The following is a 17993-nucleotide window of genomic DNA, read 5'->3' as shown; positions in this document are numbered from 1 at the left end:
AATGTTTTTTTAAGTCATCTTGGATTTGCTATTTGTCTATTTCAATTTTACAAATTTTTTATTATTAAAACAAAACTTACGTCTTTAGTAGAAACAATTAGAAGACATTAAGTTTAGCACAAACTGTTCAAAACAACAATTTTTCTCATCAATAGTTTTATGAAGAAAATTATAAGTTTACCAAGTAGAGCATAAGTTAGTGCACTGGTTTTGTGCACAGTTTATTCGGGATGCACAAAACTTATGCATGGGTGCACGAAATTCGTTTTGAAATTTACACAAGACAATATAAAATTTATGATAAAGAGCAAAAGTAAAAGATCTTTGGCATATTTTCGGAGATTTTTGAGCTTGTGGTTTTTTTTTTTTTGTTCTTCCAGTTTAGTGTGCACAGGTTTTAATTAAAATATAGACTTTTCAGTTAGTTGTTAAAAATGTTTAAACCAACTTCGCACAGTTTATCATTAAACCAAAAATCTTGTGCAGTTTTTTATCAAGCAACTGTTTGAAAAATACTGTTATTTCAGTCTAGACGAATTAAAATTAATAAAATCTGTCAAGAAGATTTTTTACTAAATAATCTATAAACTTTATAAACTAGTTTTTGATAGCTCTTTAAAAATTATAATATACAAGTATGTGAAAACCATTAAAACATTTATTTTCTTGCTCATTGTTGTTTAACCAGTTGTAAACATAATATTTCTAGTAATCTACAGTGCAGAGTTTTTGAAAAACTGGTGCTCTACTAATCTATATTTTGAAATTTTTTTTTTGGTTTTAACTTTTTAGCACGTATTTAAAAAGAATAAAATCCTTCATATAGTTTGCTGTTTTTGTACAGACGTTTTTTTAAACTTAAAAAAAAAATCATAATAATTATTATATTTTGAATAAAAAACTTAAATTTTAAAAAACGCAAAAAGTTTTTTTATGTAAGTTCGAATGTTTTCTTTAAAATATTTTTGTACAACTATATGTTTTGTATTTTCATAAACTCTAATATAACCTTTTAAAATCTTTAAACTACATACAACTGTTCTAAACATCTAATAACAGTAGGTACACATCTTAAGTTTGAACTTCAATATTTTTTTTTCATCATTTAAGTTAGGTATATTTTAACAAGCTTACTTTGAGTATAGCTTTATACCTAAACTGATAATTATTGTTCCGTTAAAACTCTTGTTTTTTTTTTCTCTTTTTATATCTTTTTTAAGTATATGTGTCTTCACATTTTTTGCTGTGCACAACAACTAGGTGAGCATAAAAGTTGTTTTCGTATAAAGCTGATCTTATTGTTAAGCGATTAAAAACTACTATTTTTTGATCATTAAACGTTAACGAAAATTTTTATTCTTAAAAAAAATAGACCCATTCTTATTTTATCTCTACAGTTTTATTCTATAGTTAACAGATAAGATAAATTTGCTCTTTTTTTAGAATTTAGAAACTAGTGATTTTCATTTATAGTTCACTGCCAACAACAGGTCAGTAATAACCATTAATTGCAACATCAGAAATTACTTTAGTTAGATTTTTACTACAGTACAAAAACAAACTTACGCATACTTTTTTTCTTTTAACTATAAAATAATTTTAGTTTTTATTTAACACTATAATTTATAAATTTTGATGTCCGCTTCTGCATTAAGTAATTATATTGCATTTGTTAAGTATATAAATTTTACTTGCTGTTGCTTTATTTTGATAGACTTCGTCTTAACCAAAACTAAATACAAATTAATTTAATATATCCCAATATTTACTAACCTCGTTGAACTTTTACTTTAATGTCTCCACCTTTATGTGGCCATGTAGACACAAAAACTTTGACATTGTCTAGCGTGTAGATAAAAATATCAACAACTTTTACCTTAGAAGCCTTCATCGTGTACTTAGAATTGCATGGCAGCAAAGATCACTTACGAACTTTACCGCAGGGTTAATAACTCTAGAAGGATTGGTGAACACTGAACAGCGAATCCCAAACTCTCTATGGTATAGCGAGTTAGTAAACGTAACAACGGTCATACAAAACTACATTTGAAGAACGTCTTCAAGCTTTTGAATAAAAAGCTTTTTAATATCAGCACTACTAAATGGGAGGAGACTGCAACTGTCCGCCACAAATGGCGGTCTCTAGTATACACAAAAACCTGGAAGAAAGAGAAAACCAAAACTGTATCAAACCGAAGCAGAAGAAACCAGAATCTAGTTTTTTTTTTATCTGTATATTTTTTACATTACATACTCGTTGCATCACTGTGTTTGTAGTTGTGTATCTGTTCACGTTTTTCAATGCACAATAAGCATAGCCGATTTCAGTTCTTAGCGAGCTTTTTAGTATTGATATATAAAAATTGCACTATTAATACCCACTTATTTTTCCTAGTTTCAAAACTGGGTTTGTTCAGTCGCGCGCCAGAGATCTCTGCTTGGAGCGTCAGTTTCCGGCCCGCACGATTACAACTTCTAGTACTATAGCAATTATTATATAGAATTAGGTTAAAAATTCCCCTTTGTTTACTGCTAATAGAATATTTAAATAACTAAGCTAGTCGACAACAGTTTATATTTGAATATAATAATATAGCTCACCACACGACCATCAATAATAGCATCAGAAAATCTTTTTTTCTACATACTAGGACTTATCAAGCAGGCACAGTAGCGAAAAACCGCTGTGGGGATGATCTATGAATTTAAGTTTAGAATAATGGTTTGTTTAATAAAAAATAATATATAACAAAAATGGTTTGTTGTGATGCTCATACTATGAATTAACATATTTGAAACATCAAGAAAATATTTTGAAAATAAAGAGCACGATGAAATTTTACCTTTTAATTCTCTTATAATAGATTTATTTGAGTTTAAAACAAAGATCAAAAAATCCCTTCTACTTACATAAATAATTGTTTATGTAAAACTGGATATGTTTATGCTTAATAGTTTACTTGTTTTTTATTCAATTTCTTTGTTATTATGTTTATTTTCATGCACACATATTGTTTTGAAAAAAAGGACTATCGCTTTTTTCAATTATATCTGACCGGATCTCAGATAGAACAAATATCTCATTTTAAAATCAGTATACGGATCTTAGCATAAAAGAACGGATATGGATCGATTTTATACTTTGATTTTGTATAAAACTAAAAGAGGTTCCTTTTTAATATTTACTTTTTATTAAGTTTGAAAAAGTAAGTATGTTATTTAAGAGAAAAATGTTAGAATTTAAACTTTTCAAAATATTGTATCCATTTTATTTTCTTATTTTTATCTGTAAGTAAACTTCTTTTAAATTTACTTTATTAACATAATTAATTGTTATTGAACTAACCACTTAACTACACTGTTTTATAAACAGTTTAGCAAACCCACCTACCTAGACTAGTAATTTTATCTTTTAAGTTTGAGCTGGACAGCTTTTCTAGTTTGTTAGTTAGGACATCAGAAAACGTTTTCTTTATTCAAAAGGCGGTATATCACAATAAGAATGTACAGAACATAATACAAATGAGAAAAGTAAAAAAAAACTATAAGAAAAAGTTTATTTCATTCCTGTTGACCCGAAACCCCCTTCGCCACGGGCTGTGTCATCCAAGTTCTGTTTAAAAAAAAAGTCATAAAATTTAGCAACTAAAATAATGCTTAGAATAGATTCAAATTGATTAAATTGGTTCGTATCAAAAATAATTAGATTAGAAATACATTAAATTCTAAGTATTTCAAGGTATCAGTTATTTACTAGTTTAGTTGTAAGCTGAACAAAACAGTTCAAAAACTATTTTTCAGTTACTACATTGTATGTTAAATACTCTCGGAGGATTTTAAAATACGTATTAAAACTGCTCAAATTGTCCTACTTTTTTTTAGGTGAAAAATAACTATATTTTTATTAATGCCAATAGCTTTAAAAAGTAATACAATTTAAAGTAAAATAGGTACTAAATTTAAAATAGGACTAATTATCTTGATACAATTCAGAAACTTTGAGTTAGTTTATACTTAATTTTTTGTTTAATAATTTGCGAAACAAATAATTTATTAAACTAATATTTTTATGAAAACTTACCAAATTAAAAAGAAAAAATTAAGTTAATTTAGTTTAGTTTTTATAAGTATAAAAGAGACAGGAAATTATTTTTTAATTTATTTAGTTTCAAATAACAATAATATTATTTTAAAGTTTCCATTCTTTTTTACTACTTTTATTTATTTTAAATATTCTAAGTTTTCATTTTAGTTTTTAAAATTAATTAGCGAAGTATTTTTTTCTCATTTTTTAATATCAAAACAATGTATACAAATAAAAATTATAACTGACATAGAATTATTTAACTATTTTACTGATGAAATCATTGAGTGAAATATTGTTTATGTAAAAAACTTTTGAAATATTAAATATCAACACTTATTTGCGTTTGCTAAAGTAAAATTAGAGAGCTTGATTAACTATTATAATCACGAGAAAAAATCATATTTAAGCATAAATTAATGTATTTGCAAACATTATTACTATAAACAAAATGTGTCCAATTAAATTTATTAATGTTAATAAAGTTAATTTAAAAAACTCTCACTTCACATTCTTCTATTTGCGGAAGGTATATTTTTTCGCATATCAACTGTGCTATCCTCATTCCTTTTTCAACTGTGAATTTAAATATTGTAACTTGTTTGTATAAAACATCAAAGTTCTATACTTATTAATAAACTAAAAGCTCACTTTAAATTCTGCTTCCTACATTGTTTATAAAGTAGGTTGTTTGGGTGTTTTTTTTTTACTTATATAACTACAGGGTCGCCACACTGTTTGTCAAAAAAAACTTGTCTCTAAGTCAGTGGTCTTCACATTGTGCACACCAATGGGCATAAAATTACTCAAACATGAACATATTTTTAAAGTGTTTTTTTAATTGTCAATTTTTTTTTGTCTAATTATGTTTAAAATTTTAGATTATACAAAGTTAACAGTTTTTAAAACATATTTATATAAAAATATATTAAAACATTAACAATATTTTTACACTTTAGTCTAAGTTTGCACAAAATTTATTTTTCAGTAGTACAGTGTCACAGCAAGCTTATAAAAAGATTGAATACCACTGATTTAAGTGAGCAAAAACTAGCTGAGTTTGTTTTAAAACCACTCTTAAAGTGTAATTCACATTAGGTAGGGAGTACTTGGGTGGTTTTTGCTGGACTTATTTGGACATATGAATCGGATGTGTTTAGGGTTCATTAAAAAGAATCCAAAAAATGCTGCTTAAAAAACTAATTTCAACTCCAAAAATCACATATTTTTTGACTTGAATAGTAATAAAGTAACCTCTTATACATATTCTAAACTTATAAGTTAAATCTTGAATGAAAGCTTATGATTCCAGGCATCCATTTAAATTCATTCTATGACATCATCATTAAACAAAAACTTTGTTTGTAAATTTGTACTTTTTTTTCTAATGTAAAAAGCAAATTATTTTGCTGTTCTCATTTTTAGTTTCTTTGATTTAAAAAAATGGTGTCCCAAGAAAAAATAAAATACTATTTTGACAAAAATTAAATCACATCGACTATCAACTCAGATTTCTTATAATAGTTTTCTACTATGAATATGCTTTAGGTTGTTTTTTGTTAACTAGTAATGAATTAAACAATAGTTAACATCAAATCAATACTAAGTAAAATGGAACTTTACTATGTGTACAATATTGCTCTTAGCGAAGTATAAGTTTTTATATATTATATTGATAAAAGTTTATACCTTGCTAAGTGCTAAGTCTTGTAAATAGCATTTATATAAAGTAAGTACAATAATAAACTGCTATGAGTTTAAAACTAAAAAGGATTTGATCAAATTTTCTAAGTTAGAGAATTAAAACATTTAAACAAACTAACACATTAAGTTTTAATTAACTTAAACCAAAACACTTAAAAAACTTAAACTAAAAGTATTGTGAAAACAACAACATACTTAAAACTAACTAGAAGAATTTAATAGTAATGAATAATTATTGTTTAATTAAAGAAAATTCTTTATATTCAAACAATAAAATTTACTATTTTTTTAAATTTACATGCAGTTTTTATAATATGTAGGTCTAGTTCTTTTACTCTTGGTCAGGCGCTCTCAATAATCATAATATCTGATAACTGGAAGCGAAATAAAACCTATATCAACATGCAATTTAAATAACATTACATTATTTTTAGATTCTTCTTAACAAACCCAAAAACACATCCGATTCATATGTCCAAATAAATCCAGCAGAAATCACCTAAGTACTCCCTGCCTCTATTCACACCTTAGGTTTTTTTTTTTCAGTTATTTATAGCATGACTGAAGATGTTACTCTCTTTATTTTATTTTACATTGATTTTGATGCTGTTAATTATCATATTTTAAATTCATTTTTAATATTAACTGTTTATGTTATCACCACAAATCTTGTTTTCAACACTCAAATAACAAATTTAATAAATAAACTTAACAAAATTAGTAAAATTGAAAAAGGTTGAAATATATTAGGCAAATGACTTAACTCAATCTCATTTGAGTTCTAACAAAAAATTAGCATAAATTCGAAAAAAAATTTTTTTTTAATATAAAGTTGTAGAAATAAAAAAACAATGCAATCTCATCTAAGTTCCAAAAAAAAGTGGACTGAGTTATCTTAAGTGGCATGAGTGCTTATAAAAACTTGATTAATAAAATTGTTGATAACTTTGAAACCTTTAAAATCTTCCTTGGCAAAGTTGAAGAGCAGCACTTTCACGTGGCCCCTGTAATCCTCATCAATAACTCCCGCTCCAACGTCTATGAACTTCTTGCACGCCAACCCCGACCTGGGTGCGATCCTTCCGTAGCAACCGGCCGGCAGGGCTATTTTGATGTCCGTGGCAACCAGACCCTTGTTTCCTGCTTCTATTGTAATGTCCTCTGCACTGTGGAATTTTGTAAAAATTACAGCAGGCTGTTAATCAGTATGTACTAGTAACTAGACTATTGAATCAGTTTGATTTAAATTTGATAATATTTTTTGCGCATTTTGGTCAAGAATTAAAAACTCTAAATACCTAAACAGAGTACTAGATTAAGGCCATAGGGGGGGTCCAACATTTTTTTTACTAAAATTAACTTTGGCTTTTCTATGAAAGCTTAAAGTACAAACTATAAGCCAGTTTCTATAGAATTCAAAAATATCATTTAACTTTTGAGATATTTAATTTTTTGTAAAAATTTTCCAATATAAACGTATGGACCGCAAATTTTTCGGGGTCAATTTTCTCGGAAATTTTAAAATTCACTAAAAACCTATCTCCTCCTTCATTTTTTGACCTAGAGACTTCAAATTTTCAGGAAATGCTCCTTTTAATATTTTGAAGAATCTGAATGTTGGAATTTTTGAAATTTTGAAAAATAAAAATTTCATCCACAAAAAACTAAAAAAAAGGGTAGTTTTTTGACAATATTTTTTTTTTACTCAAAATTAAAAAAATTCCTACAATAGATCTCTTTAAAGTTTAATGATACACATTCTGTAAAAATTTGAGAAAGATTACTCAAAAAATGAAGGAGGAGATAGATTTTTAGTGAAATAGTCTTTTTTCGCATTTTTAGTTTTCGCCTTCCATAAGGAACCTATTGAATGCCCTTTCTTTGATCGCTTATATCTCAAAAATTACTTTGAGTTTTTTTAAGCGGTTAAAAGTGTCTGATAGCTCAGATTAAATTCTACAAAATAAGATCAAGTTGTAAAAAAAAAAAGTGACCCCCCCTATGGCCTTAACAAAGTTTATTTTCATGCTATTAAAAGGAATACAAAAAATGGTAAAATGGTAAAAAAATAAGCTAAAAATCTGGTCTAGCCTCAGTTAAAGGAAAAGTTAGTTCTACTTACTAATTTAGTGCTTTTTATGTGTTTGAATAGAACTTGTCAACTTTAATTATAATTTTAATTACTTAAGTGTTTTATTATTTGCTTGAAAATGACAGGATTGAATTTTAGATAAACAAAAATCTAGTTCTAACCATTTTTATTTTTGTTACTCTAAATATGTTGATTTAATATAATTTAAGTTACAATAATAGAAGTTCATAAAAAAAATAAATTTAATTAGAAGCTAAGAGTCTCTAGTTTCTTCATTTAACTAAATTTTACTTTTTTTTTAAGCAAAATTTATGAAAAGCATTTATTTTAACAATACTAATTATCTAAACTATCTATCTGAAGATATTTTTTGATTCACAGAAAATTTAGTATAATATTTAAGTAGCAATAACGTTTGGTACTATTTGTCTTGAATTAGATATAATTAATCATAGATGAACACACTACCAGGTTTTATAATATTATTTACTCAATTAGTATTTTCAGTAAATTTATTATTAGTTTTAGTATGAAAAATCAAGTATTATACAATTGTACATTAGTTTCAAGCATTTAGTTTCATAGGTATTATGTATTAGTTTAAAAGTTTTCAAAGCCTGAACAGCAATAATTAAAATACAAAAAAAAACATTCTTTCTCCTTCAATTATTAAGCAACCTTTTTTTTTATTTGTTCAGTCTAATTTTTATAAAAAAAATTTAAAATGTGAGAAGTTTTATCTTTTGAACTGGTTTTTAACTCAGGATAATTATTAAAAATTAGACCTTTTGTAGCTTTAGCTTATTTGTTTAATAAATTATGATAGTTTGTTATAACAGACTTCTCTAAACACTTCAAGAAACACTTAATCAGGGATTTCTAGCTCTTAAAATAATAGATAATAGAGTTTTACAGGCTTGCAATTCTTAAAGTCAATCTGAGATTTTAGTCTCAAAACTATCCTGAGTATTTTATAGAGAAACGAAAATATCCAAAGTCAAGCTGAGTTCAAAATTAAATTCTAAATATCTCAAGTTATACTAAGTTGTCCTAATAAGGGCATAGGGAGGAGTAAATTTATTTTTTCACAATTTGATCTTTCTTTGAAAGAGTTTTAATTAGTTACAGGTTGCTTTTTACATATTTTTAAAATTCAAAATAATTTTTGAGATAAAGCTGGTCAAAGTCAGAGAATATAATAGGTTCCCTATGGAGGTGCAAACTAAAACAGCAAATAACTAGAAACCACTAAAAATCTATCTTCTCCTACGTTTTTTTGAAATAAATGCCTCTAACTTTTATCAATGTTTTTTTCAATATTTCCGTAGGAACTGAATTTGAAAAAAAAATAAAAAAAATTTAAAAATATTAAATAAAAATAATAAATTTTTTACTTTTTTGTCACAAAATTTCTCAATTTTAGTTTATCTTAATAACTTGAAACAATTTTCTATAACAAATAGTGATAAATGCTAGAATTTTATACTTGTAGTATTATGCAAATTCACCATGGCAATGGAGCTAGTTCCTTACTTCATTTAGTGAGGCAACTAGATTCACTGCCACGAAGTATTTGATAAATTTAAGTATAAAAATCAACTTAGTTTTGAGCAAGGTTTCCTAAACTTGTTTCATAAGGCCCCGTTCCAGAAATTTAAAAAGCAATAGCCTCCTCCAATAAGACTTCTCAAAATACTACCCTACAACTTTTTTTTGCTCCTGATCAACTCCAGAATATCTAGTGTAAGTTTTAAACATAGGTTTTGTACCCCCTTTGCAGATTATGGCCCCCTTAACTTTTATAATAGGCCCACTTTTTTTCAAATTATATTGTGACATCTGGTGCCAGTTTTACAACTACCTTTTAATACACCTATTTTTTTATTTTTGCTTTTTATCATGAACTCCAAAATATCCAAAGTAAGTTTTAAAATTTTCTTATTATATTTAGTGTGAGTTTAAAAATTTTGTTATATCTAGTATTAGCTTCAAAACTACTCTTAAATATGCTGAAAATCATTTTTTTTTCATGGTCAACTCCAGAATACCTTATGTAAGTTTATAAGTATAGCCTTATGGCCCCCTCACTAGTCAAATCTAAAAAAGATAACTAAATGTAATCAAGTAAATGGCATTTTCTTTACCAAAATTTTGAACAGATTTTTAACATGTTTGTACATACTTTAGTACAAATATAATAACAGTATGTATGAAGACATTGAAACTATTGCTTGAGAAAGTAATCAAGAATATCTTTTTGTAAAAGTTTTCTTATGGAACAAATATAATCTTAATTTAAGTTGAAATTTTAATGAACAACTTTACTGTAATACTTCCAGAGACAAAAGTTCATATGAGCACAATATTTTAGATAAAATTGAATAATTCTGAACTTTTGTATATGTAGGACAACTAGCAAAATAATGGATAATTAAAAATTTATGTCAGGAGTCAGTCATTAAATGTATATGAAAATTGCTTATATACCTGTAAAGATCATATCCAGCAGATCTTTCTGAGCCTCTGGTAGGGGCAGTGGCGTTCTGAGACATTTTCATGAACTTCAGTGCTGGTTCAGCCATCTTCAGCTTCTTTGCTGGTTGATCTCCACTTTCCAAAATTGTAGCAGTTTCAATGGGCATTTTTTATTTATTTTAAGTCTAAATTTAAATTTCTGGCTTATTTGAGGTTTACACAATTTTTTTTTCAGGTAAGTAGAACTTATTTCCTTAAGATTTTATTAAACCAATAGAACTCATGAAATTTAATTCGTAAGACATAAATAGTTGTTATTAAGTATCTTTATAAGATGTATATAGTTCAAGTAAAATTCATCAGGTGTTAAAGTTAGTTACCAAGATATAAAAATGGTTAATTTGTAAATATTTAAATTCAAAAAATGGGTTCATTTTTAATAAAAAGTAATATAACACAAATTTAGACCTTCTACTAAGAAGGGGGTTATTTTCTAGTAGGCAGCCAAGATGTACCAGATACTATTTTACAATGCTTGCTTATTAAAACTCAAACAGTTAATAAAACTTTAAAAACTTACAACTAAAATTAAAAAAATTATCAAGACTAGGTTATGATTGAAAAAGCATAACTATTTAGACAATAAAAAAGCCAATTCGAAAATATTTCAAAGGTTTGATTTACTTAACAAATTTGCTCAAATTGTTTTAAAGCTAGTGAATATATTTATAATTAGTTTAAGTTAATTTAAATTTAGGTTAAGAAATTTTTCTTAGAAGTTAGTCAAATCTTATTTCATGATTTTGTTAGGTCTGGTCTTTATATACAAAATTTAAGTCCATAGGGGGTCCAACATTTTTTTTTACAAAAATTAACTTTTGCTTTTATATGAAAGCTTTAAGTACAAATTACAAGCCAGTTTTTATAGAATTCAAAAATATCATTTAACTTTTAAGATATTTAATTTTTTGTTAAAATTTTCCAATATAAACGTATTGACCGCAAATTTTTTTGGGTCAATTTTCTCGGAAATTTTAAAATTCACTAAAAATCTATCTCCTCCTTTATTTTTGAGGCAATTTCTTCAAATTTTTAGGAAACATTGCTTGCTTATAATAAAAGGAAAAAACGTTACTTTAGAATTTTAGTAATTTTAAAAAATAAAAAATTTATCACAAGAACTAAAAAAATTTTTTTTTAATTCCAAAGTATCGTTTTTTTGTTATTGTATAAAGATTAGACTGTGAAAGTTTGAAGAAGATTGCTTGAAAAATGTAGGAGATAGATTTTAAATGAATTAGTCTTTTTTTGCTCTTTAGTTTTCCCTTCCCATAGGGAACCTATTATGCGGTCCAACTTTGACTGGTCATATCTCAAAAAATTGTTTGAGTTTTTTAAAACTATAAAAAGCATCTTGAAGCTTAGAAAAAACTCTATTAAAATAATATCAACTTGTAAAAAACATGGCTTATTTAAAACTTTTTTATAACATGAGTTATTTAACATGGTCTTATTTAACAATTATTTATTTAACATTTTTTTAAAACATGGTTTATTTAAATATTTTGTTAAAAATTCTGGTTTTTTCAGGCTATTTTCAAATTTAGGTGAAATTATAAAACTCCAGGTGAAATGGCCACTCTGCTGTAGAGAAGTTTTAATCATCTATTATTTAAGTAATTAAGAAGGATGATGTCACAGCAATATCAAGGTGGAATTATACTCAATTTCTTTTTTAAAAATTAACTTGGGCTACAAATTATATTTTATAAAAATAAAAATAAACTTATATATTGTTAACTAATAAAATTTAAACGTTTAATTGCTTTTCTATTAAAATATAAAGGGATTGTATCAATGTAATAATTTATATTGATAAGAGTATTGAAAAAAAATATTGATTAATTATTAAATTATATAATAGATAAATTATTCTTACAACTTAATATATAGGTTGTTTTAAACAAAGCATCTTTTTAGATTAAACATATAAGCTCTATATAATTTCAGCATGATATTGGTGCAACATCATCTTACCTTATTTTATTTAGGACAACTTCTAAAAATTGGGTTAACAGAGTGGATAAAGAATAATAGCATATAATAGGAATAGAAAATTTAAAACTACTTATTTTAGTTTAATTTGAATCAAAATAAAAAACTTATGATAACGTATGGGTCAAATATGTTTTAGGACAATAATCATGTTTAATGTTTAATATTTAATAATTACGAATTTAGATTCAACTAAAAGAAATTTTTGGAGCACAGTTTTGTTCTTTGAAACAGAGAGAATTAGAAGATTTGTTGTTATTTAAAATTATAATTTAATTTGTGATTAACAACAGTGGTAGATTGTTGTATCTTAAAATTAAGGAAAAAAGAAAGTAAGCTTCTGCTCTAATTGAAGTAAATTTTATTCATATAGTAAGTCTTTAAAAATGTTAGAAGAAAAACTTTAGATTATTTTAATTGTTTTGCATCGATTTAATGTGCTTTAGTTGTTATAATCTACTTTGAAACTGAAAATTAACTACTTTAATTGTTTAAAACTGCATCTTTAAGGAACTTAACTTTTTTTTTATTTTGATCTAAAATTTATATTTAAATTATTACAATGCATAAACATAAATTTAACTACAAAACGAGTTTAAATAAACATTATTAATATGTGTACCTTTACTTACTGTGAAACTATTCCAATCTGTGAGGCTATGCGGATGGTAATCCAGAAAATATTTTTGCTGTAGTGTAGCAATAAGAGAATTTTATAATTTCTCAACTAATTAACATTAAAAGCGCCAAAACTAAATAGACATTTTGGACCAAAACAAAGTGCAGGAGTGGACAGAGCCCAATGAATACCTAATCTAATCATTTAGATCGGGGGTAGGCCTGCAATATTTTTTTATCTAGAAACATGTTTTTATCAAAACAATTTTTTAAATCCTAAGTTAAAATCTTAAATAAGGCTCTTTATACAGTAAACATTTATTAGAAGTGATTTATTACTGTTTATTTTGTTATGTTCTTGGTTTAAAGTAGTGTTTACTTAATAATACAAATAATTTAAGTAAATGCAGCCCGCGAGTACTATTTTCTATACAGTTTGGCCCACAAACAATTTTCTCTAAAAATTTAGCCCTTGACTTATAAAAACCTTCTGAATTTTAAATTAAATGAATAACTTTTTTTATTTAAGTATAACTTTTTTGTTTGATAGTTTATTTGTAGTTTTGCTTATACTCTTATTGTAAGAATTCTTTAAAACTATTTGAAAAAAAAAAAATTCTGTTATAAATTTTCCTAAAGTCTATTAATTGTAAATAAGGTATAAACAAACTCTAACAATTTTTTTAGTTTGTTCTATGCTTATGTATATAATATTCATTAAAAACTAAGAAAAATAATATATATAGTGTATTTTAAGATGTAACGTTAAAAGGCGTTAAATCCTAGAGATCTTGATAAGCTAATTAATTTGTTAAATTTTTTATGACGTAACCTTTCTGCACAACTTAATTTATGTTTCATTTTTAAAAAACTTGCCTATTCTTAGAGCTTTTTTAAGGTTAGTATATGCTTTTATTAAATTTGTAGTTTTTGCAGTGAATTTTATGTTTTTATATCAAACTTTTTTTTAAACTATAAAGTTCGTTTATAGTTTCTTTACTACTCACATAAATATTATTCATATTTATACATGCTTTTTTTCTAATGTGTATCAATATTTTATAGACTTCGTACTTCGTAGATCTGTTCTTAAATTTATTTGAGAGCAGTGAAACGCCGTTAGTCAGAATAAAATTTTGAACAAGCAGTTTTGAGAAGTCGAAACAGATTCTGTGGTATAGTGTATGTGTATTTTATCAAATTTTTATTCTTTTTACTTTTTGGTTTGTATTTTTCGTAACACATAGTGTGTTTTTTTTAATGTAATATTTTACAACAAAAATACATAAAGCAGCATTATCATAAGAATTAATAAAGTTAGTTTATAACTTATCCTTGTTTTTATTTTAAAGTGTGTAACAAGAATAAAAATAAGTATAAAAACAAATGATTTGTAAAAACAAATAATAATATAAACTTCTAATTCCTTTGTCAAAAAAAAAAATCAAATAAATCAAAGTTAATAATGATGTGTATATTATATGTTTTGGTTTTAAGAAAGCATAATAATAATGATGTGTATATGGTAGTATAATATTTTGTATATGATAGTTAAGGGAAAATGTATTCAAAAAGTATAAAGGCTTATTAAGAACAGTTTTTTTAATTATATCTAACTGATTTAAACAAAAGAACAGAAACCTCACTAGAAAGTGTTTCACAACTTATTCGTTCCCGAGAGTTTGATGCTAAGAAACTTGAAAGCTATTTCAATAACCACCATTTTTTTTTTAGAAAGAGTTCCGACATTAGTTAAACTGTTTACGATGTATTTATTTTTTGGTATATTATTTTAACTTTACAATGCTTTGTTTCGTTTATTTTATGTCTGTTTTAGTTCTTTGGTTCGTTGAAGAAAGTTAAGATATATTAAATTAACAGATAATTAAGTGTGTTTTTGATTATATGTATGCATAACATTAATGAGGTAGATTATCAAAAAGAATCATATTTTTGTTCATATCCGGCCAAAGTCTAATCCAGCCGTATTTACGAAAAAACTTGCCCAACATGACCAGATAAGTAAGGAAGCACTGTACGCACTTATGAATAAAAAAGTACTTTAATTATTTTTTTCACATCAATACTTATTATTCACACATTCTTAACTTTATAGCAGACTATTTTTACTGAACTGCAATAACTTTTAGACAGAAAAAAGAAAGAAGATTATTCACAAAAAAGTTTTATGAATAAGTAAATTTTGTATGTTAATAATTTTGCTCGTCTTTTTTAACTTCTTTGTTTACAAGTTATGATAAAAACATATGACAAAAATTTTACAAGAATATATTAGAATAAGCTGTAACTAGTTGTAATTATCAAGTTCTTTATAATGTCACAATAAAATTACGACTAATGAGAGTTTATTTGAAAAAAAAAACACTAATTTCCATAACATTTCCAATTGAAGTTACTACTGTATGAAAATAATTTAAGATTAATAATTTATTATTTTTGAGAATTCACCGTTGAGCGGATTTTCAAATTGTAAATCTGTATTAAAATAATAATGTTAAAAATGACAAATAATTAAGAATTGGTTTGAGTTAACATTATTATTTTACTACAGATTTACAATTTGAAAATCCGCCTTGCGGTGAAACTGAGTAATTGTTTATTTTCAAAAATAATAAATTATTAATTATCAATCTCCTATTAGTGGATAGATTACTGTGTCCTATTTATTTGTTCAAACTCTATAGTATAATAATTTAAGATGACACAATATTTATTAATCAAGTATTATAGTTTTACTCAAAAAATGTTCAATGCCATGTTTTTAATATTGTATTACATCAGACTTAACTTATTTTCCTAACTTAGTAAAAAACCATTAAAAATTTAAAACTGTTTATGCATGAATTAAAGTAATAAGATAATTGGTAAAAAGTATTATTTGTGTTTGTACTTCTACAATTAAATTGCTAGCAAGAAAAACTATATTTTTTTTTAACTATCGAGCGATTATACTTTAATATAAATAAAGTAAATTATATAACACTTCATAGTGTAAAACGTCAAAACAATTAAACTGGAATTACTGAAACACTCAACTTTTTAAACCTTTTTTTTATCATAATCTTATGCATTAGCAAAAAGTTTATAATTTATCATAAAATTACTACATTTTAAAGTACTTTTGAATAGTGATGTACCGGACCCGGACTTTTTTTTCAAATTATGATCCGGCCGGAACTGGACCCGGATATTTTTTTCATATCAAGATCTGGCCGGATCCGAATATCAGACAAAAATGGCAATATCCGGCCGGATCCGGAACCGGATAGTGAGTTTCATATATAAAAACTAGCCTGGGTTTTTCAAAAAATCTTTAAACTAGCCTGGTTTTTTATAAAAAACTAAACTAGTATGAGGCAGCCTAAGATTTTCAAAAATTTCCAAAAATTTTCAAACTAGCAGGGTTGCCACTGTTTAAGTCAAAAAAAACAGCTAGAGTGAGTATAAACTAGCCTATGTCATAATGAGGTTTTTAAAAACTGAAAAAACTACTTTAATCCAATAATCAGTAAAACAGCTAGCCATAAAGTTGACAATTTGGTGGTAAAGTTTTTAATTTTACAACATAGGTAAAGAGTTGCATTTCTGAAATGTTTATTTCATAGTTTAAATGTAAACAAATGTAAATTAGTACGTGTACAAAATGAGCTAATCATGGTAGGTGTTTAATTTTAACTGACGAAAATGACTCTTTTTAATTTGTCAGGGTTTGTTTTTAAGAAAATACTTTTCTGCATGATCTTTTTTACTAACTAAATCCAAATCCGCCGGATATCTGTTAAAATCCGGCCGGAACCGGATACGAACCTATTTTTATATCAAGAAATGGCCGGAACCGGATCCGGATCTTTTTTTTATATCAAGATCTGCCGGATCCGGATATCAGAAAAAAATAGCAATATCCGGCCGGATCTGGACCCGGATAGTGAGTCCGGTACATCACTACTTTTGAATTAGCAGGTAGTTTGGTAGTATTGAGACTAAAAAGTACTTGCAGTTAAAACAAGTTTTTACTACCAGTTAGTTACTTTAAATTTCAAATAGTTAACGTATATTTGTACTTTATCCCTACTAGAACTCATTGTTAATCTGTATTAAGTCTAAAAATGTGTTTAATACGCAATTCTATAGAGCTTAGTTTAATACAGGTTTGAGTACGGTTTTTATATCTTCAGTTCGATCATTTAAGTTAAGATATCTCTTTACTATTAATTACTTTTAAACAATTGATATCATAGATAACAAGAACATATATACTATTTAATTAATAAAACCTTAAGTAATTTCAAAAGAACTTTAACTAATCGTAAGCAAATAATTAAGACGAACTTAAAAACAAATCTTGAAGAATTAAAAACAATTTAATATCTTAAAACTTTCAAAACTATAAACTTCATTATTCATTCAGACAGAAACTTAAAACTTTACTTAATCAGTTCAATAAACCTTAGTATTTGAAATGACAATAATAAATATCACTAGCTAACAAAGTTTTAATTTGTGGTAAAAAGACTGTTTCAGCAGTAAATATTTAGAAAAAAGCTGTAATGTTAGGTATCAAAAATACTTTTATATGCCTAACAATTTCAGTTTTATCATACTAACAAATTTTGACAATACTGAAAAAAAAGATAGTTTAGCAACAAAGAAATACTAAATAAGTTTATTACTTTAAGTGTGTAGACTACATAATAAAAATCTATAAGTGTTCTACATCAGTAAAGTAAATAACTATAAAAAAACACAAAACAATAAAGTACATTCTCAACAAAGTATTATTAATTTTCTGAACTTAAATACAGAAATTTTGGATCTTTACAGAACCTTTCATACTCTTCTTTGTCATTATAAACTCTGAGCGCCATAATTTTAGACATTTCTGATTTAATAAAGTTTTCGTCGAGAAGTGATGAAGTGTCTTCCGGATCGAAATATTTCCTTTTC

The 17993-nt window shown here is 25.6% G+C and overlaps 1 protein-coding gene across 1 annotated transcript; it reads right to left on the bottom strand.

Moving 5' to 3' along the window:
• Positions 1–3495: 3495 nt before the first annotated feature.
• Positions 3496–13092, bottom strand: LOC145846014 (deoxyuridine 5'-triphosphate nucleotidohydrolase-like). The gene is made up of 5 exons (XM_082952979.1): positions 13043–13092; positions 10368–10540; positions 6743–6954; positions 4590–4660; positions 3496–3613 (listed from the first exon to the last, which is right to left on the bottom strand). The coding sequence occupies exons 2-5, from the start codon at positions 10520–10522 to the stop codon at positions 3557–3559; spliced, it is 495 nt and encodes a 164-aa protein (XP_082809105.1). The 5' UTR covers positions 10523–10540; positions 13043–13092; the 3' UTR covers positions 3496–3556.
• Positions 13093–17993: the final 4901 nt, after the last annotated feature.

This window comes from Thalia democratica, unplaced genomic scaffold (genome assembly GCF_965202585.1).
Source record: "Thalia democratica unplaced genomic scaffold, ktThaDemo2.hap1.1 HAP1_SCAFFOLD_252, whole genome shotgun sequence".
Taxonomy (NCBI): Eukaryota; Metazoa; Chordata; class Thaliacea; order Salpida; family Salpidae; genus Thalia; species Thalia democratica.
The sequence above is the reverse complement of the archived record's forward strand: the minus strand, read 5'-3'. Positions and strand labels throughout refer to the sequence as shown.

Excerpts from the sequence above, each read along its gene's own strand:
- LOC145846014 (XM_082952979.1), bottom strand. The coding sequence starts at position 10,522 with ATGCCCATTGAAACTGCTACAATTTTGGAAAGTGGAGATCAACCAGCA. Across the intron at positions 4,661-6,742 it reads TGCCAAGGAAGATTTTAAAG|TTGAAAAAGGAATGAGGATA; the intron begins GTTTCAAAGTTA and ends TTAAATTCACAG. Across the intron at positions 3,614-4,589 it reads CGCAAATAGAAGAATGTGAA|AACTTGGATGACACAGCCCG; the intron begins GTGAGAGTTTTT and ends TTTTTTAAACAG.